Raw genomic sequence first — 24335 nt, forward strand, 5'->3', positions numbered from 1 at the left:
GATTTTTTAAGGGAGTGCGTGGTATATGTTGAGAATAAAGAGTCTTTGGCTTTATTCTGTGGGCAGAACTGAAACTGAGAGAAGCTGGTGTCCTTGGGAATGTCTCTAAAACTTAAGAGGTTTATAGGTTATTCAGAGCCATATAATTAAATGTAAAAGAATGAAAGTAAAGAAGAAAAGAAATCGGAAGTGGCAGCACTGGCTAGATTAGTAGAAAGCTCAAGAGTAACAAGCTGGAAGCAGAGCCGCCAGAGGGTAGCTGTTGGATGTAAACATGCCGAGGAGACTTTGCAGATGTGTGAAGTGGGGTGTAACTGTTGTGCATAATTGATATTAGTAAAGGAAGACGAATCCATAAGAGTGTAACACGGGACACCAGAGTACTGCAGAAACAAAACTTCATATATGCTGGGAAGGCATGGTCATACTGTCTAACGATGATACCTTCCCTTCTCCTCCAGTCTTCTCTGCGGCCCCTGTTCCAGCGGTGACACTGACGTACAGTCACTCTTAGGAAAAGCTTCCAAAATTAATCCCTAAGACCACTCATATTTTATTTTTCAGTTCTTTTGGTTGGAGTACTTTTGTCATAATACCTATGAGATTAAGCCAACCAGCAATTTTTTATCACATTAGGGATGGTTGATTTGGAGTTTCCTGTTTCCTTTCATTTGATAAATAACGAGATTTGAAACCAGCAGTAGCTGATATATGGGCCATCAGACTCTAGGTTTTCATTATTTTCTTTTTTTTGTCTCAGCATTTCTTCTTCTTGAATTCGTTTGCTTTCTTACCTTCCTGGAAATATTTCAAATATTTGCTGTTGACCTCATACAGATACTATTCTGAGAAGTACAGTCATACAGAAAACTGGATTTTCAAAGTGATAAGCAGATTGTGCTTCCAGTGGTATGAAAATATACTATGATAAATGTGAGCATTAGGACATGCAGATTACGTCTCATTAAAATAACACATGAATAGATAGATAGGGGTTTTTTCCATATTGAAGAGACAGCAAAACAAAAGGGTTAAGCGATGTTTCGCTGAACCATAAAGTTATTGTTCACCACTAACTAAAAATTGCTGAGAAAGATACTGCAAATGAGAGGTTTGGTTTAGCAATAAATGAGCATAGATATTGCAGATATTTCTCATCTGCATTGCATTGAGCCCTCATACTTGTCACAGTGGAATAACTGATCAGGTCATTGTAAAACTGCCAGATTTATCTTGCTGTCGTGCACGTTGTGTTTTGCTATTGTCCTCGTCCTCTTTGTCACATTGTTCTTTCCCAGGCTTTAGTGTTTGAGAGTGTTCTGGCTCCCATACGTGGGTGATTCGGGGCTGGCACCATCTTTTGTTTTGCTTTCTTATGTTTTACCAAAATCATTTTAGGGAAGAGGATGATTTGTCCATGATGATTTTAAGCTCTTGAACATGGTAATTTGTTGCTGCAGCTGTTGCCGTGTTGTAACTGCATTGTAAAACCTGGTTTGGGTGTGCCTCTGCACATAGAGAGTGTAATTTGTTCTGAGTAATTGAGGATACCTTGATGACAACAGCTGTTTATGGGGCCAGGTCCTGTGCTTGACTGACTTGCAGCAGGGACTGTTTTTTCCGGTGATGTAGACAGCCCCACGCTCAGTTTTCATAAATGCAATTGGATTTGCATTTTCTTTTGACTAGAATACAATACTCAAACAGTATAGCAGTGTGCTCAAGCTTCTCAGAGTTTTAGGCAATTTAGGAAACTCGTTGTAGATAATAGTTTTTCTCGGGGAAAGTAGCATCCTAAATTTGTGCGTCTGTATTGTTTCCTTCCGAAATGATTCTTTTCATGTCATATTTGTTATCATAATTGTGCTTTATTAATCTGTACTGCTTTTTTAAACCAGCTCTTCATCTTTTCTTTCTGTGTTAGACCTTCCTGCGTTAGAGGCTTTTGTTGGTACTGTAGGCAAGCGAAATAAAGGCAGTAGAATCAATACAGTCAAAGAGAAAGAACAGATACAAAAAATAGATTCTAAATAAAGTTATAAAAATCAGACCCTATTAGAAATTTATTCTAATCAAATAAGACAGTAGAAGGTACTTGGGAAAAGTCTTCTATGTCTGTTTTTTAACCGTTTCTTTAATTGTTTATTGTTTTAAAGTATCATGAGAACATCAGCCAAGATCAGGCGTGAGGGGGGAAGAGAAAGTAAATTGTTACTGTAAACAGTTTATAGGCAGAGTATATCTGAGTTTGTTAAGCTTTTTAGAGGTGAGTTATTTTGAGTCTAAACTGAACAAATGAGGTTGCACTTGATAAATGAGGCTGAACTTGTAGTACCTTTGCGAAATGCAGATGGTAATGTCTTTAAAATAAATCACTCATGAATAAATCAAGATGTTGAAGTTGTAAAGGGTAAGAGATAATGTAACAGGGAAATTCTTTGACTAGGAAATTGTTTCTGGGACCTTTCTTTATAGTATATATAAAACGCATAGTGAACATCATGAATGAGAAATATTTTAAATGTCAGATACTGATAAGATTGGAGAAAAACAGTTGACGGCAAAAATGATCATATTGAGAGGTACTGTGCTGGTTTAGGGATAGTAAAAGGCAAATGCAGATTAAATTTAGATAAATGAAAAAAATAGGCCCTCAAACAATAACACAGAAGGTAGAAGAAGAAATATCAAACGAGATAATTATTCAGGATATCAGCTTACAAAGGAAAAGGGGTTGTGGGTAATATCCTGTCTAATTATAATACCTATAAAGGAAGATAGTCACATGAACTAATTTCAGCCACCGTATACCCCACAGGCTCCCTGTATAGACAGTGGAAAACAGTTGAATCCAGGGGTGAATCTGGGAACCTCAAAGAAAAGCACCTGACAGTTGCCTCGCTGGGTCTTTTCAGTTGCCTTCTAGAGCTGCCAGTCTCTCTCAGTGGATTACATACCACACGAGTTCCTAAATTTTAAGTACCTAAAGTAATGGTGCAAATACTCCTCTTCCCTGTCTCACTGGACTTTTCCTATTATGAGATTAAAGGCTGGAGTAAAACCAAATTCTTATTGTATAGCTGTTTTAACTAAAAGTGAGCATTTCCAGTGTAGTATTCCCCACAGACAAGCATTGTGGCTTAAATGTCACTTACAGCTACTGCTAATAGATTTCCAGAGATCCATTTTTTCCACCATTTCTACCCTCAAATATAATCTGTAAAACCAGGTAAATCCTGCAAGCTTATGCTCTGGTAGACCTCTGATGAGAAAGTTGGTGGCTTTTACAGAAGGTTAGCAAATAAGGAGGAAGGTGGAATTAAATTAGATTGTGGCCATGAAAGGCTGGCCCGTAGGCAAAAAGATGAGATTTCATAGTCGTAGAAGTAGAAGGATGCTTATCTCCTACACAAGGAAATGATAAATAGCACCTGTACAATTCAAAGAATGCCTTTGATACCTAGAAAGCAATAATCCTAGGGGAAAATGAAGTTGTACGTAGACAGTAAAGGTAAGATTATTTCTTTTTGCATTCTTAATTAGTTCCTCTATTTCTGTGATGTACAGTGAAATACTTACTGAAACCATTTTTTCATAAAATTGGCTTTCACAGTTTTCATTGCAAGGGTCACGTATACCTCCGCTTGGCAGTATTCCATAATGACTTATAGCATTTGTAAAATTTCACATTTGAGAGAGAAATATGTACGAAAACTCAGTTGAATAATAGTGATGTGGTATCTTGCTATGTAATAGTCAACAAAACCATTATTTATTTACTTTTTGTTTGACAATAGTAAAACCACTGCAGTTTTATCTTTCTAGTGTAAAGTGAGAATAAAAGTGAAGAACAACAGAAGCTCAGTGGTGCTATTATATTTCAGCAAATTGAAGTTTTCAAAATGTCACTTCTGCTTCTCTCCAAAGGAAAAAAATGTTGATTGTAGAGAAAATGGCATGTTATATCTTTGGGAAAAATAGCATAGAAAGATTTGAAAAGGAATGATCATAGATGTGGCAGCATTGTTAGAACCATTGTACAGATACTTTATTTGAATTGCTGAGAACTGTAGATGTTTTCATTTACTGGGGAGGAAACTGTAAATATGCAATATTGCTTTTTATGCTCACTTCAGTGAGTTACTGTTTAATTGGTATACAGAAAAATTTCTGCCAGTGACTTTACAACCAAATGCTATAATGAAATGTCACTTCTTTTCAGAAAAATGTTACTTTCCCTTGATTAGCTGAAGTATTAAATCCGTTTCGGTAAATGAATCTATTGATTTTAGCTTAATGTGTTGTAATAAAAAATGTTTGAGTGTGTTCTCAGTTGGTGGATTCACGAGATGCCGTGCTGGATTCTGTACAGGCATTGATGTGAGATTTTTATCTATTTTTCATGCACGAAGCAGGGAAGTCAGTGTTGGTACAGAAGGGAAGTAAAGACCTGGGTTCTGCTGGACAGCAGTTCTCTCACTTAAGCTCTGCAGAAAACATCCATGGGCTTTCTTTCACTGGGTCAGCCAAGACCGTGACAGTGCTCTAAGTGGGAGGGAATGAGGCTATAGCAAAATAGTGCTGTAAAGCCCCTTCATCCAGTTGCTCAGTCTGCTAGGACTCAGGCAGTCTTCCAGAGGTGGTTAACATCAACCGTGGTCCTTGCTGCCTTGGGGAGCTGCCCATTGCCTACGTATTAATGTTGCACCACACAAGAAATAAAATGCCTGATTAGCGTCATATGTTAATCTACCCATTTGTAATTTAATAGTAATACAGAAAAGTGCAACCCAGCTTCTGCTTCATTTCATTAGTGGGTCATGGTTAGCCATGCTTGAATGCTGACCGTTGCAGGAGCAGATTAACTAAGTGTTGGAGCATTTCTTTTATACAAACACAGAATCACAGAATGGTGGGAGTTGGAAGGACCTTCGGAGATCATCTAGTCCAACCCCCCTGCTAAAGCAGGTTCACCTAGAGCAGGTTGGACAAAATCATGTCCAGGTGGGTTTTGAATATCTGCAGAGAAGGAGACTCTGCAACCTCTCTGAGCAGCCTGTTGCACTGGTCTGTCACTCTCAAAGAAGTTTTTCCTGATGTTGAGATGGAATTTCCTGTGTTCCAGTTTGTGCCTGTTGCCTCTTATCCCATCGCTGGGCAGTGCTGAAGGGAGTCTGACCCCACCCTCTTGACACCTGCCGTTTAGATATTTATAAACATCGATGAGATCCCCTCTCAGTCTTTTCCAGGCTAAACAGACCAAAGTTTCTCAGCCTTTCCTCATAAGAGAGGTGCTCCATCCCTTAATCATCTTCGTAGCCCTCCTCTGGACTCTCTCCAGTTGTTCCTTGTCTTTCTTGAACCGGGGAGCCCAGAACTGGACACAGTACTCCAGGTGCGGTCTCACCAGGGCAGAGTAGAGAGGGAGGATGACCTCCCTCGATCTGCTGGACACACTCTCCTTGATGCACCCCAGAATTGGCCTTCTTGGCCACAAGGGCACGTTGCTGGCTCATGGTCATCCTGTTGTCCCCCAGGACTCCCAGGTCTCTTTCAGCTGAGCTGCTCTCCAGCAGGTCAGCCCCCAACCTCTACTGGTGCATGGGGTTATTCCTCCCCAGGTGCAGCACCCTGCACTTGCCCTTGCTGAACTTCATCAGGTTCCTCTCTGCCCAGCTCTCCAGCCTGTCCAGGTCTTGCTGTATGGCAGCACAGCCTTCTGGTGCGTCAGCCACTCCCCCCAGCTTTGTGTCATCAGCACAACCTCTGGAAAAACCTGTGGAAGAAACCTGTGTGGGATGTAGGGAAGAGGCTGTTCTACAGTAGAAGCAGTGCAAAGGAATATGCAAAAGCAGAATTAGAGACAAGAATGTTTTTGTTCTTTTACACAATAACGCAAGATACAATTAATGTATTTTCCTACATCTTTACATTCTCTTTCCACCTGTTACACTTTGGATGCCATTAATGCATAGGAAGAGGTTTCAGAGGAACTTAACTTCAATAGAAGGAAAACAAAGGACATCTCCGAATAATTTAGAAGGACATTTATAGATCAGTGAGTCAGAGGTTTTGGACTTAAAATACTGAAGCTAACACTAAAGCAAACAGACTCTGAATTACTTAATTACTAGCTTGTTAATATTTCATTCAGAACTTTAAGGAAAAAAATCTGTAATTAGTGCTAATAGTTATAGCAGGAAACTACAAACCAAGGCTTTCCGTTTCAGTTCATGGATTTCCCCACTGTGTGCACTCTCGCCTGACAAATCAACTCCCTTTTACCTTGGGCTTTTCAGCTGTAGAATTATGTAGGTAAAACTCTTTTCTCTAAAGCAAACTAATGAAGTTGTTTTAATGTATAAAAATACACTTTGAGATTATCAGGCAACAGGTTACAGAGTTGCCATTGCCGTTACCTGGTTTTTCTTTCTCTTTTCTTTTTCCAGCGCTTCCTATTCTTCTAGAGAAGCGGCTTTAAGAATTTATTTTTTCCTGGCTGGAATTGTTAGTGTGGCTGGCTGGCTCTACAATGGGTTTATGATGTTACTTGTAGTGCTGTTACATCGCGTGAAAAGCAAAACAAATGTTTTCTGCTGTATTTGTCAGAGAACTAATCCTATTTCAGTCCTGGGCCTCAGGCAGGGGAGGACGGCAGCTCAAACACAACTATAGCACTTGAGCAGAGCGCACAAATTAGGCTCTGAATTCTGGAGAATTTAAGAATCGGCCCATGCAGAGGTCTTTGCAAGTCGCAACTTTATGACAAGGGGTTTTTTTGGAGAGGTCATCTGGTTAAAAAACTCAAGAGGCTTTTCTTGGCTTTGCTTGCCTTAGCTCTTGCAGATTAACTGGGTGAAGTAATTTTGCGAAATAAGAATGAAGACTAAACATTGTCACTCGCTTATTTTGTTATTGATGTACCATACAATAATAAAGTGTATGAGCAAAGCCATGAAAAGTGTGCTTATTTACAGCGGGCTTTCCCAGATTTCCTGTCTTTCAGGGCTTTCTCAGGACCAACTATCAAACCATTAATTACCTCCTGTTGTCAGCACTCACCACTCAAAGTTGTAATCCCGTTTGGTTGACAGTAAAACAGAAACTCAGGTAAATCCTTATTGATTTGTCTAGAAACATTGCTGCCCAAACAGACCAAGAAGCTCATAGGTTTGTCAGACCACATCTGTCAAAATCCAGAAAATCCTCTGAAGCCAGCTGTGACTCTTCTAAGTCCGTGAATATTGTCCGTTCGTCTGCCTCATGATTACTGCAATCTATTGCCCCACCCCACATCCATTACCGTGGTGTCCTGGGAAATGTGGCTTCTTAACTCTGCAGATTCATTAATAACAAGGAATGGAAAGGAAGGAGGGATTTGCAATGAAAAGTAAAGCAGTAAGAACCCCTCCGTAGACTCATTTACCAACAAATTTGTGCCATTGATAGATTAGCCCTTGCTTACCTTTCTTTTAGAGGACTGACCTCATCAGCTGGCAGGCACCATGAAACCATTTGCAGTGTGTGAGCCACAATTAACTTCCCTATCTAGCCCCTTCCATCCTGTAACCCCACGATGATCAAGAAGACCTGCATGCTTAGGTTTTAGATTATAGGTCAGATTATACTGAACGTCTTTAATTGCTTTTGAAGAGGGAGGAAAAAAGCTTTCCATGATTTAAGCCTCAAAGCCAGTTAGGCTTTGAAGTTTAAGGCAAACTATTCAAGAAAGGGAGGGAGTTCAATGCCATAAAGGCAGTTGAGAAGTGAGTTAGGGCAGTTGACTTTCACTACAGCAGTTGCTTTGATCAAAGCTAATTTTTGAAAGTCTGCATTAAGTCAGCAGCCATTAATCTTTTTGTTGTGATGTATTATCAGTAATGGGAAAAAAAGTATTGTTTTCCTTCTAATTGAAATCTTAGAAGGATGAAAAGTACAATGAAAAATCCCTGATGTGGCTTTTACAGCTTTTTGCCCAACACATCTTTGCTTTATTGTTTGGATTTTATAGCACTGCTGAGTAGATTTTTGTGGTTGTTGTTTGGCTCTTCTTGGCTTTATGTTTTATATTACTGCAGTGTTTCATCAAGGCATTTATCAGCTCCCTCACTTAAGTGGTTCTGGCAGTCACCTGAAACTCATCCTGTGTCATTAGCTACAAAAACGAAGGTTGAGTCAGGAGGGTTGTGAACTCCAGTCTCAGCCATCAGGTGTAAGAATGCTTCCTCAAAATGGCGAGGTTTTAAAAATTGTTGTAGTTTAACTTTTTTTGTCATCCTGCATTTGAAAATTCACAGTTCTTGCTTTCTTATATAATACAAATACAAAACCTGAAAATATTCTTTAAAAAATAAGATGTTGTTCTGCTGTAAGAGACTTGCGTGATTTCAAGACCTGGCACTCTCTTAAAAATACTATTACATAGACTATATAAAAGCTACAACAAGCGAGACGGAGATCTCCTCTCTGGCTTAACCCTTTGGTTTGTAGGAGACTTGGTTCATGACAAACCATTCAGTGTAGTGAAATGGATGGGGATTGTCTGAATTTTTATTTCCTGCAAGTCCTGTAAGCCTCTGTATCAAATTTATGAGTAATTAGGAATTGCCTCTGAAATGCATGAAGAAAAAAAAGTTCACTCCTTTTTGTAAATATGTCCTAGGCAAAAACTGAAACACACGTTAAATATAGGAGATTAAAAGCAAGTTTGCTTAGTTCTGGTCTTAGTTTATGTGCACATTCTCTCTGTACAGTCTCAACGTTTTCAAGTATTAATAGAATTTCTAGATGTTGAAAACATTTATAAATTTATAATCCTGCTCCCTACCCCCCACCTTTCTAATAATGCTTGCATAGCATGTTTAATAATTTACATATCACTTAGATACTGGTATTTGATAAAGTCAGTATGCCAAATTCAGCTTCCAATGTTATATGTTCTTTTGTTTGCCTACTATAGTGAAGAATACGAAGTAAAATTTTGATTATATCTTTCTTAATGTTGTTATTCAGCGATGTTCTGAGGCAAAGAAATTTGAACCTCAGGGAAAGCAGAGCTGCTAACAAACCAGTTTGGGCTTTGTTAGGCAGGGGAGTAGACATATGAATATATTACATACGATTATCATAAAATTATGGCCTGGAAATTGAACAGTCATGCTGCTGCATTTTAGACAGTACATTTATAATAAGCTGTAATAAAGTAAACATTTTGAATGGATATAAGAAGAGGCATTACTTGCGATCACAAATGTATGTTCAATTCATGCTTTTGAAGCTCAATTTAACAAAGCAAACAAATTTCCTTGAAGTGTTAACGCAGTTGTTCTCAGTGGTGAATTTCGATTTATGGGGAAAAAACTTTAAGCGTGTAAAACTGGCTGTTTGGGATCTAAATGGAAGAAAAGAACATGATTCATAATGGCTGTAATTTGAAAGCTGAGTGCTGTTACGAGTAAAAGTGGGTTTAAAAGACTTGCTTGCAATTACTTGCCGCTCTGGATTGTAGTTTAAATTTCTTTAGGTTTATTCTGGTATCATTTGGCATTTTTCTGAAAGAGTATAAAACCATGTTTTCTAAGAACATTTCAGAAGCCAGATAAGCAAGGAGTAGAATTAGGTTTAGGGCCTGATCCTGATAACACTAGTGGGGGCTAATTGATCTTAGGAAGCTGCTCAGAGGTATATAACTTACAAGGATAAGAGTTTGTAGAGCCACGACCCACATGAATAGCGATCAGATACTATCAGACTCCTAAAAGTAGTTTTCCTCAGATGAGACAGAAAGGCTGCTGGGAAGCTCCCGATAGCGCAGCCCTGGGGAGTCTGCCTGTAACCCATCCCTGATGGAGTGACAGCAAGTGACAGAACCCCTTGTAGGGTGTAAGAAGTACAGAGAAAATGAGATTAATTTAGACTCCTACAGTAGCAATAGCTTGGGTACAAAGAAAAGATGAAAAACACTCATACGGGAAAGTACGCTGTAAAATCTGTGTGATAAACACAAACATTTGTCAAGAGAGCCATCATTTTAGAGGTGAAGTCCAACATGTGAAAGGCAGAAAATGTCAGAAAAACTCTTCATCCTATTCTGACACAGTCATCTAGGTTGTCTTATTTCATTTATTTTGAGGTGTAGAAATAGCATTGCCAAAGGTTGTAGAATAGTGATAGCATTGCATTGTCTCCAGAAGGTTTGTTTGGGTTTCTACTGATAAATTATTAAAGAGATCTCAGCTGCCCTGTGTCACAGGATTTCTTGGTAGCATAAGTGTAAGTACCTGAGGGGTAATTAAGATCAGGTTTAGAGAACCTAATGGGGGGTAAATGCTTTCCCTGTTGTGTGACCACAAACCTTCTCTCTCTGTTTCCATATTTGCAAACTGAGAATAATAAGCCATACGAAGTTCATAATTTATGAATGAGCTAAGCGGTGTTTTCAAAGTATATTCTTTAGTATTCATGCATAACTTGTCTCCAGATCTTTGTGTCTTAGCTTGCAGTGCTCTCAGTTTGGGGCTGGCTCCCTTTTGCAAAAGCAATCTGAGTTAATAAAACACAAATGAGGGTTAAGACTGGCTTTCACAAGCTGGCTTATGTGAAGTAGAAATACAGTCCTTAAAATACATCAGGCTTTGGTGAAATGTTTCCTCCCAGAATAATTTCTACCTTGTGATTACAGCTTTTCTATCAACTTGCACTGTATATCCTTGCTCCATCTTCCCCTCCTGTACAGTTGCTTACCTTCCTGGTGGGGGGGGCTTTTTTCAGAAACCTCCAGTAGATTGCTTGTCCATCTCTGGAAGGATTTTTTTTCTTATTTGTTTTTGTGTAACCTGTTGAACAGTTTTGTGCTTTGCCGTGGCATTTTACTCCTTTGCTTGCACCTGCCTGACCTTATAGTGGCATACCAGTATTTAAGAGGGCCTACAAGAAAGCTGGTGAGGGACTTTTTAGGATGTTGGGTAATGGCAGGACTAGAGGGAATGGATTAAAACTAGAGATGGGATGACTCAGGCTGGACGTTAAGACAAAGTTCTTCACCATGAGGGTGGTGAGACACTGGCACAGGTTGCCCAGAGAGGTGGTGGAAGCCCCATCCCTGGAAGTTTTTAAGGCCAGACTGGATGGGGCTCTGAGCAACCTGATCTAGTGGGAGGTGTCCTGGCCCATGGCAGGGGGGTTGGAACTAGATGATCTTTAAGGTCCCTTCCAACCCTAACAATTCTATGATTCTATGATTCTTTGGTACTTTGACAAACACCCTCAATTTTCAGTACTGACTCCAAGGATTATTGGTGGCACAGTTAATTTTTGTGTGCCAAATCCATGGTAGCTCCTTGTTCTTACCCCTTCCTACGAATTCATGAGCTGTAGAGCAGGTGAAGCTCTGTTTGCACCAAATGTGCATCCTCTCTACAGTAAGTTCACACTGGCGCTGGCTTTGAGAGCTCTGTTACTGCTCTCTTACTGCCTGGGTGTTCACTGCAGTTCCCCCATCCCATAGGGTTTCTTCCTCTTTCATCAGCACAGAATTATTTGAGCTGCCTTTTTAATACAACTCTATTTAAGAACTCATCGCAGTGGAGTTATGCCATGTTCATGAGTCCTCAGCACAGAATTCTTCCGTTTCTGGGTTTTTACAGAAGACACCTTTTTTCTTTAATCCATAGACCTGTGATGATTAGAGTGCCTGGGCAAGGGATATCGACCTAGGAGGACAATCATTTATTACTCTGTTTCATTTAACTGTTCGAGATGTGTATGGACCCTCAGATCTCTGCTTCCCATTCTTGGCAATGATTAAAAGAAAATAGGTTTTTGAAAAGTTTTAAAGTTCCTTCAGGAGTTAGGGGGAGAGTCTAGTCCTGCAAAGTGTAGCAGGAAGGTCAACTGTTCTTTGATTGCTGTAGATGCCTGAGTTATAATGCCCAAAAGTTTTCAAAGAGTTTGTTGGTTTGCTGTGGCTGAGCAGGTTTTCCCATTGAGTGAAACAAGAAGTATAGAAAAAGAAATATCTTGAAGAGGGTGCATCATCCAGAAAGCATTTGTTCAAACACAGATATATTTACACATCATGGTCTTAGCAGTTACCAGTTATCTGCTTTATTGTAGATACCCGTGTTCCTCTGAGAGTCCCAAACAAAGCTCAGAAAAGCATCAGTTTCTTACAGATAGTTCAGATGGCGTTGCAAGGTCAGGTGTACAGGAGACCTTCCAGGATACATTAAGAAATCTATTTCCAGCTGGCACTGAAAGTCATTAAACTTGTAATATCACTGATAAGAGGAAGGCTTTTTATTTCTGATGTTTCCATCAGTCAGTTGTCAGGCAAACCCCAGGACTCCCAACTCATTCTGTGTATCAGAAAACAGTATCCATATTTGAAATGACTACATGTAAGAATGAGAGATTCTTTGGGAAAATATTGTATGTTAAAAAGAAAGAATAAATCATGAACTGTGAGTGCTAGACACTGGAAGTCAAAAACACACCAAAAAAAATCCAGTTTAAAAAAGTCTCACTCTTGTGATTTTGAAACAATTTTTCTTTTTGGCTTTGTCCATTATTTTCCAGTGCTCAGTGGTAGCATTGTGGTTTAATTTGATGTGAAGAAAAATGTTAAGATTTCTATATTTCTTAATGTTCCTTTCCAGGAATGAGACCTCAAAATTGGAGCATTTCCATTTCCTATGTACACAAGAAGCAGCGTAGTTACACTTATAAGGCTTCTTTAATGTTAAATAAACATCAACTGCATTGTGTTTACTCAAGCTGATAACCGTTTGTTGGGTAATATACTACTAAAGAGGAAACACAGTCGGTATGTTTAATTTAGCAACAGAATTGGTTACCAGTGCTCTTGTTTTACTTTTGACAAATCTATGTTTTTGATAAAATAATCTCTTGAATCATATTAAAAAAGGATATTAAGCCACACTACAAAATCTGTCTTGAACAAAAATGTGAAGCAGATTATTTAACTGATAAACTTTTGCCAGTTGACAGTAGTACTATTTGTGGTCCTGTGTACGCTAATGGTATAAACAGGCATTTAACAACCATCTCTTAGATTTTTATAGTTCTTTGAGAAATTTTATGGTGGAAAACATGAGATACTTTATGTTAATGGGGAAAAAAGTTCTTTAAAACCATCTGAACAAGCTGATGGAGAATTAGGAAGAAGCACTGAAGGAACAACTTGGGATGTGTATTAGGTGCTTCATTGTGCCCTTTAAGTGTTGGGGTCTCTAATAACTACACGGCTGCTGTCTCTCTAGGATGTTCTCAATCAAATTATTAGAATTTCTTATATTAAAGTGTTGGGGTCTCTAATAACTACACGGCTGCTGACTCTCTAGGATGTTCTTAATCAAATCAGTAGAATTTCTTATATTCATCATCTGTAATCACATGTAAGAGTGCTTTCCCAGGACAGTCCTTGTTGCCTATATGCACGTTCCTCTGGGAAACTGGGCATACGCTAAAGTCATGCACTTTGAAGCTTTGCTTCAGGTGTATTCTCAAAATGAATGTGAGCCCTATTTCTCACACCTCATTTCCTCTCAATTGCCTTGGTTTGACATGAAGGTCCTTGGAGTTTTCTTGTCACCTTTAAGTCTTCAGTCTTCAAAAAGATCTCATTTTGAGTTTGACTTATCTTTATATCTTCTGAAGCTGGTATTTTGTTACTGCTGCCTCTTTATTTTTTCTGTCTCCATCTGTTCCTTCAGGAAGTTTTGACCCCTCTTCATTGCCTCAAATTCCCATGTAATTGTTCTTTTTGTTCTCTGACTGTTATCATTAGTTCTCTCTGGTCTTCAGATGATGCCCTTACGGCTATGGAATCATAGTACCAGGGGGCAGGTTAATTCTCTCTGTCGTCTAGGACATTCCACATTGCTTGAGAAGTTTAGAAATGAAATCTATAGTACTTCGCAGTTGTGGACAGCCACGGCATTTGGGAGTAAAACAGAAATCAGGATTTGAGATGTGCTGTTTTGCTAGAGAGATTTTGTTTCCTAAACTGTCATTTGTGGCTGAATGTATCCCAATAGCCTCAGGACAAGGAGCTCGCAAATGTCATATTTTTTGGACAGTTCTTAGAAAAATGTGGTTTAATTTTTGCAGGATGGCTGGCTAGAGAAGGTGTGGGCTCCAGTTCTCCTGCAGTAGGAGACTGGGAAGCAACCAAAAGGTTTATCCCTCGTAAACACGCAGCTGATCGTTTGTTTTGGGATGTGCTGCTTTCACTAGTTTGTTTGCATTGGCTGTCAGAATGGATCCTCATGGAGAAAAGTTAGTTACGATATCGGACAGAGGAAGAATTACTTTCCAGGCCTTGCATAGCAGCTTTAAACTCTTCTCCCCTCCAGGCATTGGAACTTGTGTTTAAAAAAAGGAAACAAACAGTTTGTGTACTTGAGCGTATCAAAAAGGAATGCCTTCGTTGCATGTGCCTGCTATAAAAAGAAAAGGCAGATTCTTCTTAGAAAATAGAAAGCCATTACATTTAGAATCTATTCTGCCTGTGTGTTATGGTTCCTTTTTTTAATTCTCTATTTAGAAATAAAGATCTTTTTAATTTCATGAGATTCCAACTGCTGCTTTTGCTCAGTTGTTCTCTCATGGAAGTTAACATTTTCTGCGTCTACTAGTACAATCATTTCTTCTGGGATCTTAGAAATAGGCTGATGACAGGGACATGGAATAAGCAATAGAGATAGGTGAATTGAAGATTTTCCTTCCATAAATATGTGGTAATAGAGGGGAAAGTGCAACAAAAAGGCATTTAAAGAGAGAAAAGATTGGAAATAGAATGTGTTAAGATTTTTGCTTACAAACATCACTTCTTTAAAGGGGATTATTTACCGAGCTAAAATAATTTCAGTTGCTTTGAAAAAAATATGCATATGGAAACATGGGGCTTCTTTCAGTCAAGTCTCCATTTATCTAGAAGCTTTCCTTCTTTTTTCTTTTCAAAGAACTTGAATATGGGGAAGGTAGATCTGTTTGTAAATGTTAAGCTTGTCCATTGTAGACGTGCTTTCAGAAATACTAACTTAATTACCTTAAAATCTAAATTCTCATTGTTAATACCTCTTATGTAAAGTAGCAGCTTGCCCAGGAACTTCATTTTCCTTCAGGATTACGAGTGATGAGACTAATGTGTGAGTGAAATCTTCACAGAACATAGGTATGCTTCAAGTAAATGAAAGAATGACTCAACAGGTGGAATGATGGACCAGTCTGATGATCAGGCACACTGTGGAGATACACGGAAAAGCCTTGGCCACTGGTAGTCAGCAGAGATAGTGCGGGCATGTTCGCAGGACTAGAGCTAACTACATTCAATGTAAATGGTTTCTCCTCTTTTTCAGCTTTTTTTTGTTTTTTTCACATTTTGCTCTAAATTAACATAAAATGTGGCTGCACATAAACACACTGTTATGATTCATCTCAAAATGGCTCCATTATTCTGCCAGGCGAGATAATTTGAGATGGGTTAGATATTTCACTTTTTGAAATATATTTTTAATTTCTTTCAGAACATAAGGGAATGAAGGAGACCGGAAAACAGGAGGTTTCCTAAACCTTAACTGGCATCATTCTTAGAAAAAGGAATAAGTTTACCCCACCAAAGTTTTTCTTAGTGAATAGCCCAGACGATGATGGCAGTGGGAAGCATTTCTCAGCAGGGAGAGGAAGACAACTGTCATCTTCATGTAATCCCACATTCTTAGGCAATGGTCTTGTATTACATCCAGTCTGATTTGATAATGCGCTATTGCTGAAATGGGGATGCAGCTCTCGACCACTTTTTTCCAGTCCCATCTTGCAATCTATCAGTAATGTAGTCAATCAGCTTCCGAGAGGAAGCTCACCTATATTTTTGGGAAGTGATTTCTGTTGGGCAAGTAGGATGGTTCCTGTTAACTATGCAGTCAGGAACAACGAATGGTCCCGCTGAGGAACAATGTCCTTCCTCTTGAAAGGAAAATAGTGGACGGGTTGGTGTTTGTCCTTGCCCAGGACACAGCTGTGGCCCAGATCAGAGATACTCTTCTGATGCACGCCACCTCTGAAAACCTCATGTCTGAGATGCCATCATTTGGGCTTCTAATTCTGACTGGCTGTCCCAAAATAGGCTAGGGAATAAATATTTAATTAAGGGAGGCTCCATGGAGTCCTTAGTGTGGTGGGAGTTTCCGTCTTGAAATTGCTGAATGCCGGTTTAAGGCATTGTATCAACAGTATGGCAGACGCATTGGCACTGTACCCCAAGCATTGCTGCTGATGAGGATAAGCATTTTGGCTGAGAACTGCCGTCACTGCTAAGACACTTCTGTTTCTGTGAAGCACTAGCTGGAAGAAGTACCTCTCGGGAAGAGAAACGACGATGCATTATTCAGATACTCCTATGGACTGTATTGCTTACGGGGGTAAGGAGGGATGAGCCCCATACTGCAAAGGGAGAATTGAGAAGATGCTTGTCTGAGCAGCTCAGAATGAATTCCCAAATGGAAGGAAATTAAGATAGTTAAATTTGACAGTTTCCCTGTCCTGCTTTGAAGCTGAAATACCAGAAAGTAGCATGCAAGTGATAGGTAGATGTAAGGTGTGAATTACGGATACAAGGATTGCTGTGGGCGTGTTCAATCCTGAGCATAAATAATACCCATTTAGAGGTCTACTGGGATGCAATATAGAAGAGTATTTTTAATGCTGAAAAGTGTGTTTTGCACGGAGTACTTGTAGTCTTGATCAAAAGCCCATCAGTTCCTAAAATGTTCATTAGTATTACGATAAGTGCCTTTAGAAGACTGAGGTCACTTAACAAAGTATAGGGAAGAGTAGGTGCTGTATTTTTGCCTTTGTAAAATAATTGCTACAACTTACAATTGTTAAAGACTATGATCACCATTTTTCTAATGGGGAGATTCATTTGTGTCAGCGCTTTGGCAGGTGTTCGTATTTTGTGGAAAGATCTGTCTTCCAGATTGCTAATGAATGGCCAAGCAAGTGTCTAGATAGTTAATAATACTGCTTAATTGCCACGGTCAGATAAAGCTGCCATCTAATTTATTGCCGTTCTGAGCATCTGAACACTAGAAGAATGATAAACCATGAGAAAGCCTTATGAGGTGGTTGGTTAGTTGAAGTCATTGCCTGCAGTCTTATACATTTCTCTCTCTGGCAGGTGATCCTTCTAACATTTCCCTGCCTTGGCAGAGAATCAGACACACGGTCATACCCCCCGCTGCCCCCGCTTCCACTAGGCAGCTGTTTTCCAAGTAATATACCTTCCCAAGGCACTGCGCAGCCAAGAGTTTCTTCCTGGGTTTATGTATCCATAGTGGGCTAGAAAAGGATGTTGTGTTTTCCTGCATACACCTAATGGAATATAAATACATCCACAAATGTGTGTCAGTCAAACATCTGGACTGTACATAGCTTTTCAACGCAGATGGAAAGAAGTGACGTGCTGTGCAGAGCGTGCTGCAGAGGGAAAGACTGCTGATCCGGGCAATCGCTTGATTTCATCCAACTGATCATCAGCAGATGCAAACTTCACTGAAGGATTAAATGATTTCAGGAAAAAAGCTCTTTGCAGGTGATGGAATGGACGAAGGAATAATCTGTGACACAGAAACCTGACTCTGGCTCTGTCAGTCCTGCAGCAGGACAGGCCTGGGTTGTAAGCGGATTTAACAAAATTGTCTTATAGTGCCATGTTCACTTGACAAGTAAAATCCCAGGGCTCCCTGTCTGGGAATGAACACAAGTATTCAGGGTAAATACCAAGAAAAATGTTAGGATTCTGCTTATCAAATTCAGGATAGATCCTGTACCATGCAGTATAGGAGGACTTTGGTCCATGCTCAGGACCTTTTCATGAATTAATTGTCTTTGTCTGGGAATTAATGGAAAATAGGTTCATGGGCTTTCCCACTGTATGTGCTATTAAGCTGTCTGGAGACAGTTATGGCCTTTTTCAAATCTGCATCCCTCTGACAGTAGTAAATTCCCGTGTCACCGCTCAGGAGCAAGTAGACAGCAGAGGTGAAAAATTATGCTAATGAATTGCAATCACCAGACCCTCTTTATTAGAGCGCTTATGCATAAGATCCTGAATCCAAAGTGTTATATTACCTTGTACAGCTTTTTCCTGTTAAACTATAGCAAACTTAACACAGCTAGCAGTTAAATACAGCTTTAGACTTCTGAAGAGGCCCTTTGGAACAAAGTGAAGTATATGGGTAAAATTGGGAAAGCGTTAGATAAGGTTCTCGGGTTACCATGGTTACTTGAAAATTTTGCATTGTATCATAGATTAGGATGCATAGGATGAAGTAGCCAAAACAACTAGGAAGTCCAGTGCATTTAAACTACGTTTCCAAACCACACAGCGTTGCCAAATGGAAAGACAAATAGCTCAGGATATTAGCTGCTGACAAATCTATGAATTGATAAAGAGGGGCCTGAAGGAGATTTAGAACACATGTGATTTGAAATCCCACATTATTTTGGAGTTACAATCTTAATTTTTAAAGATAAATGAAGAAAAAAAAAAAAGAAAAGAAAAGAAAACCCCTCAGCAATGTAAAGAGTGGAATGGTTTTCCATGAGCTCTTTCTGGTATTGAAATCTGACATTTGGCTTTGAGACCTTCAACAAAGACGGTTGATGAAACATGGATAATACATTTCGTGCACTTAGGCTGGCAGTAGCACTTAACACTGGAAGCAGTTTATTCCCATGGAAACCTATTTGCATTTGGGCCAGAAGTGACTTTTTTCCCCCCCTCTGTTAGAGCTGCTGATGTTTTAGCATAATATAATTGCTGTGTATTGACAGCTGATATGAAAAGTATTTTTAAAATGTTGAGTAGCTGAGCATATGTATAATGGAGATGTAATCTGTGCACTTTTTCTGTGTAGGATGGAGGCATGTTGCTGAAAAAAATGCAGGGCAGTTTTTGATCTTCTGTTATTTATCCCTAAAAGAAAGGAAAAAATGTGAATTAAAATATGTTTATCCCAAACAATTTTTTTTTAAACAGGTGACAAAAGAACTGAAACAGTATGACAATAAAATTATAGAGTGCAAGTTTGAGAACAACAGCTGGGTCTTCATGAGACAGAGAATAGACAAAAGCTTTCCAAATGCCTACAGCACTGCCATGGGTGAGTAGAATAATTTGCTTTAAAAGTTTTTTAGGCCCAAATTTTAATTTTTTAGCTCTCTTCTAGTTTAAGGAGGAAAGGCACTCTGTGTTCTCATTTCTACTTTGAGTCCAGGTTTCTCTAACTTATTATAGTAATACTTCATCCTGCAAACGCTTATGTCATGATTAACTTCTACGTAGCATGAATCCTTTGGCTTCAGGGTTATTTGATGAAGTCAAGTTAAATGCTCTGGTGCAGTATTTAACAGATAATGCCGAAGCAAGTGCCTAAGTCTTTGTAGAACTGCAAACACTTGCTCAAAGAGACTTTAAAGAGCAGGGCATGCCTTTTAAGCGAGGCCCAAGAAAGTTTTTATTTATGGTAGCATTTCAACAGCAGTTAACCAACTAACATCAGTTCCTAGAGTTGTGTTGGCTTGTCGGGATGTAATGCGAGCTGGCACGCTGTGAGTTGAATTTGTTGAACAAAAAAGCAATTATAATTTTACCTCTATTCAAAACACCAAAACCATTATTTGGCAGATGGGCTAGAAAATGGATAGGAGAAAATGTCATCTTCAGTTTCTGCAGTAGTCGTACAAACAATGAAGAGGGAAACAAATGAAAGGTGGGGGTATATCACTGCAGAATTGTGAGACTTTTATGTTCTTCTACCAAAAAACGTTTTGCCAAACATTGTAAATTAAATTATATTTTTTACTTTCAGGTGAAGTATAAGAGTTTGAATAGAAGCGTGCAAGGCTGAATAACAATAGTCATGTTGATACTGACTTCTGTTAAGTGCCAAAATAAAGTTTAATCGTATTTAAGACCATGCTATATGCTAAGGCATGCATAGATGATGTAGGATGAATTCTACTTGAATTTCTGCCTGAGCAGTGGGTAGATTTTCTTGAATAAACAAAATGTGGTCATTTTGCCAGGAGATAATAGATCTGTTGGCCCCTTAGGGAACCAGCACAGAATGTAGCTGAAACACTCGCTGAGCCCTCCTGTTGGGAAACAGGAATGGGCCACAGAAGTCATGCAAGTATGACATCTCTTTGTCACCATAGCTTAAATTTCTCTTCTCTGTTTCACCTTATTGTTTCAATAGTTAGTTTTCCTTGGACTTTTTTTCTCTTTGAGGAGTAGCATATTCTTCTTTCCTTTGCTCTTAAGAGCGTATGCAGCTGCCCTTTTTCTCTTCTCATTTTCTCCATTTGTAGAGCAGTTATGTTAGTCCTTTTTTTTTCCCTGCCAAAACATAATGAACTTCCTAAAAATAAAAATTAAAAGAAAAATAAATGCTTTGGGAAGAACTCTTTTGTGAGAAATACTTCAAATTTTCTATGGAAATTTTCAAAACAGTTTTCTTTTGGCTTTAAATTTTCACTTTTGACCATTTTCCAAAATCTCCAAAAGTATTTTCTCATTTGAGAGTTCCGGTGTCCACTTCTCTAGATCCTTTCTCCTTTATTTGTTTTCTCTTGATGAAAAGTACTATTTATTTTTCCCCATGTTGAAATAACAACAAAATAAGTACTTGTCTCCATCTTGCTTTTGGACTTTGATACCTTTCAAATTGAAAAGACAAGGGCTTTTTGAGTGACGAAGCCAGGACAGCCTTTAAAAGTTGATATAGAATTATACCAGCTGCCTTGTGGCACAAATCCTATTCCTAAACTACTGATAATCGTAATGCTTTCCAACTACTGAAGTCACATACAGTACAACTTGTAAAGCACCTTTTCACTAAAAATAAATGAGATAATAAAAAAATAGTTCTAGGAAGGTGTTTTATTAATTGTAAAGTACTGTTTTGAATGGTTCTGGAATTCTGCAGGAAAGAAAGGAGTGTGTTTAAGAGTCATCGTTACTTGTAACAGTGCTACATTGCAAGTACATTTTAAAGGAGTCTTAATGTTGTTTAGTACTCTAGGGGGTCAATGGATTGTTTTGCATGGAAATTGCATCCATACTGTGGCCAATCCTTACATGCTATAAATTATCCTCTAATCATTTTGTACTTTCTTACAAGATAGTTGTAGGATTCCTGCTTAATTTCTTGCTTTTTCATTTTCCCTCCTCCCTAAGTTTCTCGGGAGGATTAATTAGAGGAGTATGAATTTACATAGGAAAAATATTAAAAATATTTCATTTGTTTGAAGAGAATTAAGCCTTTTCCTTTGTTCTATAAAATCCTGTGGGCCATTACTTACAAACTACAACCTGGGGAGTCACGTTAAGTAATCCAAGCGTGCTTGTACATGGGTGCCTTGGCCACCGTGCAGCACTATGGCCTTCCTCCTTCCGAGAGACCTATGGTCTGGTGTGCCAGACATGCAGCTTGCTCGGTGTTAAGTCTTTCTGCCATGTGAAGGTATATGGGTTAAAATAAAAGTACTGTGCATTGTGGGCTTGTGGTATTTATAGTACTTAGTAGTGGAAAAAAAAAGAAGTTACCTTAATTCAGAGGTTTTCAATATTAGGCCAATCTTGTTTCTAGCTATTTGTATTTGATGAGTGTTTTAAAGCCGTGTCTCACAATGCCTTCGTGCTGTTGCTCGCCTCAATAGGATGTCAGTTCTCGGTGCTTTTATAGTTGCCCCATGAAGCCTACACAGACATGGCTTTTCTTTGTTTTAAAAAGAGATTCCCATGAGGTAGGGCCCCACTACACTGCTTTGCTCCTGGGGGGCGAAGCAGAGATACTTGACGCCTGACACAATCATCCTATAGAAGTCAAGGCTGAATATTTGAGCCAAATTATGTTATTTTATTAACTTGAGAATACGTTCTTTGTTCCCAGCTGTATGCAACAGCATCCAGAATCCAGTCACGAAGGAGATGCTGTTTGAGTTCATTGACAGATGTACAGCAGCTTCTCAAGGACAGACGCGGAAACACCATCTCGATCCCGACACTGAACTCATGCCACCCCCACCGCCCAAAAGGCCGCGTACCATCACATAAGGCCTTGGTCTCAGCGGACAGCGTGTTTACAGTTCTGCAGAAGGTGAAACGCAAGTGTGAAGGCTGGAAAAAAAAAAGAAATCTGAATTGCTGTAAATACTTGGGTGTGGTTTTTTGAGTTTGTTTTGTTGTTTTGTTTTTTTCAAATTCCACATACGAATGGACGTTGTTTTGTAACTGATAAATTCAACCTTACCTTATGGTATTGGAAGATGAAATTTCCAAAGGTTTAGACAAGAACAGTACAGTGAAGTCAATGGAAAGCTGCCTTGTTTATATATGGATCTCTTTTCACCTTTTATTTATAATGTCAGCAATCTGGAACTGAGAAAACGTTGGGATGCTGTACTTTTTAGAGGCTGTGTTTGAAAAAAAGCAGAAGTGTTTTTTTTATTATTGTCGTTCAACTGGTTGCGATTTGTCACCCATAGTATAACTGGTCGTAGTTTCCCTGCATTTCTGAGACTTGTGTTTAACAGCAAACAGCAATGTTGTTTGTGCTCTGTGTTGGTTAAAAACTAAGCCGCCTTAGATTTCACTAATTTCAAAATTAGCTGGGTTTTTGTTGTTGAAGTATTAAAAAAGCAAATCTTTCCTGTAAATAGCATCCCTTTGAAAGGCAATGTGCTAGGTGTTTGTTTTCTCCCCCTGTTTGAACCTAACATACCAAATGTATAGTGCGCTGATTTTAGCTTTGCCTTTTTAAGTTTACCTGTAGATAAGGAATACACCAAATCCTTAGTATTAAGGTCTCTGTTAAGAGACTGTTTCTAGTACAGGGCTTAGTTCTCCACAGTGATACCATTGTAAATATTATTAAAAAGTACACATCACTGTGATATGCAAGAGTAATAAGCAGTGCTAATCATGATGTCTTAGATCCAGGCACAAAATGGCAAAAGAAATGCCAGACAACTCCTGCGTCAAAGAGAAGGTAGTTTCAGCGGAAGAGCCACATCAGACACAAAGTCTGCCGGTTTGGGTAATTGCAGGGCAAAAAATAAGCCATTTTGTGGGATAGGTGAGCATCCCAGGGAACAGGACGCTCATTTCGAAAGGTGGGGTTGGCTGTCCTGCAGCAGCGTGCTCCTCCGCTGGCTGACTTTCTTTCGTACCAAATGGAGAAGCGCATGAATGCCCTGAGGGCTCTTGTTGCAGCGCACTGGCGCGTGGCCATAATAGTAGTTTTGAGAAGGTGCATTCTGGTTGTCTAAGGGAGGAGTTGTTCTGAGCTGGGATTAATTGGAAACCAAATGCAGATTTTAAAGTTTACTGTACTCTGATCAAGCAGGGATTGAATTGGCTCTTTCTATAGTTTACTTAGCGTGTGAGTCATCCATTCATTCAGCAATCTGATTAGTAAAGCTCATTAATTTCTTATAACTAAAATGCATTTCTGTTTAAATGAGTTTTAATGTTTGTAAGCAAAATTAACTCCTGCTTTTTTTTTTTTTCTTTCCTATTTGGAAACTTCATGACTATGCTTTGTGGCGGCTTCTCTAGTTGTTTCAACCTGTTGTATAAATGCACACAGCATCATTTACATGGTGTTCCTAGCATCTCTTTCTGGGATATTCCATATGTTGTAGAGAACTGAAGGAGGTATATAAGTTACTTTTTATACTATGGTAAAACTTGAGGGGAAAAAAAATGTTCATCAAAGTTCTTATTTTCAACTGTACATAGTTTCTGCGTGTTATCTGTAGAAAAGATATAATATCACCTATGCAAGGTTGCAAAATAATCTCCAAAAAAGAGCCTTATGAATTTGATGTGAAAACCTATGCAGCCTCTGTGCATCTTGCATTGAAACACACAGTAAATTATTTCTTCACTCAGTATAAATAATTTCCCCCAGATTATACTTGTCATTGAGATTGTCATAACGTACACTTTGTCACTGATCTCCATGGTTCCATGGCAATTGCAATGTCTGTGATGATTACAGGCTTCTCCACGGGGTTAGGACGTTTCATTCTTGTACGGATGCAGCCAGGTTATTTCCATCTTTCTCTTTCTCAGCCCTTGCATCTTGTATTTCAACAAGACTTAGCTTCTGGTTTACCTTTTACTTCAGACACTGCAGGCTGTCTTCCACGTGCATTCCACCAAGTCCACAAATGTGTTGTGGCCCTTATATTTTGACAGTGTCCTTTTTTTCCACACTCATCTTGAAATGGGTATTTTGAAA

The 24335-nt window shown here is 39.0% G+C and overlaps 1 protein-coding gene across 1 annotated transcript in view; it reads left to right on the forward strand.

The window, feature by feature from the left end:
• The window catches only part of RNGTT (RNA guanylyltransferase and 5'-phosphatase), a 188731-nt gene extending 164734 nt beyond the window's left edge, over positions 1–23997 (forward strand). The window contains exons 15-16 of the mRNA XM_054194690.1: positions 19064–19187; positions 21981–23997. Of these exons, the coding sequence (XP_054050665.1) occupies positions 19064–19187; positions 21981–22144 (288 nt within the window). The 3' untranslated portion in view covers positions 22145–23997. The remainder of the gene's footprint in view (positions 1–19063; positions 19188–21980) is intronic.
• The last annotated feature ends 338 nt before the right edge of the window (positions 23998–24335 follow it).

Source organism: Rissa tridactyla, chromosome 3, assembly GCF_028500815.1.
Source record: "Rissa tridactyla isolate bRisTri1 chromosome 3, bRisTri1.patW.cur.20221130, whole genome shotgun sequence".
Classification (NCBI taxonomy): Eukaryota; Metazoa; Chordata; class Aves; order Charadriiformes; family Laridae; genus Rissa; species Rissa tridactyla.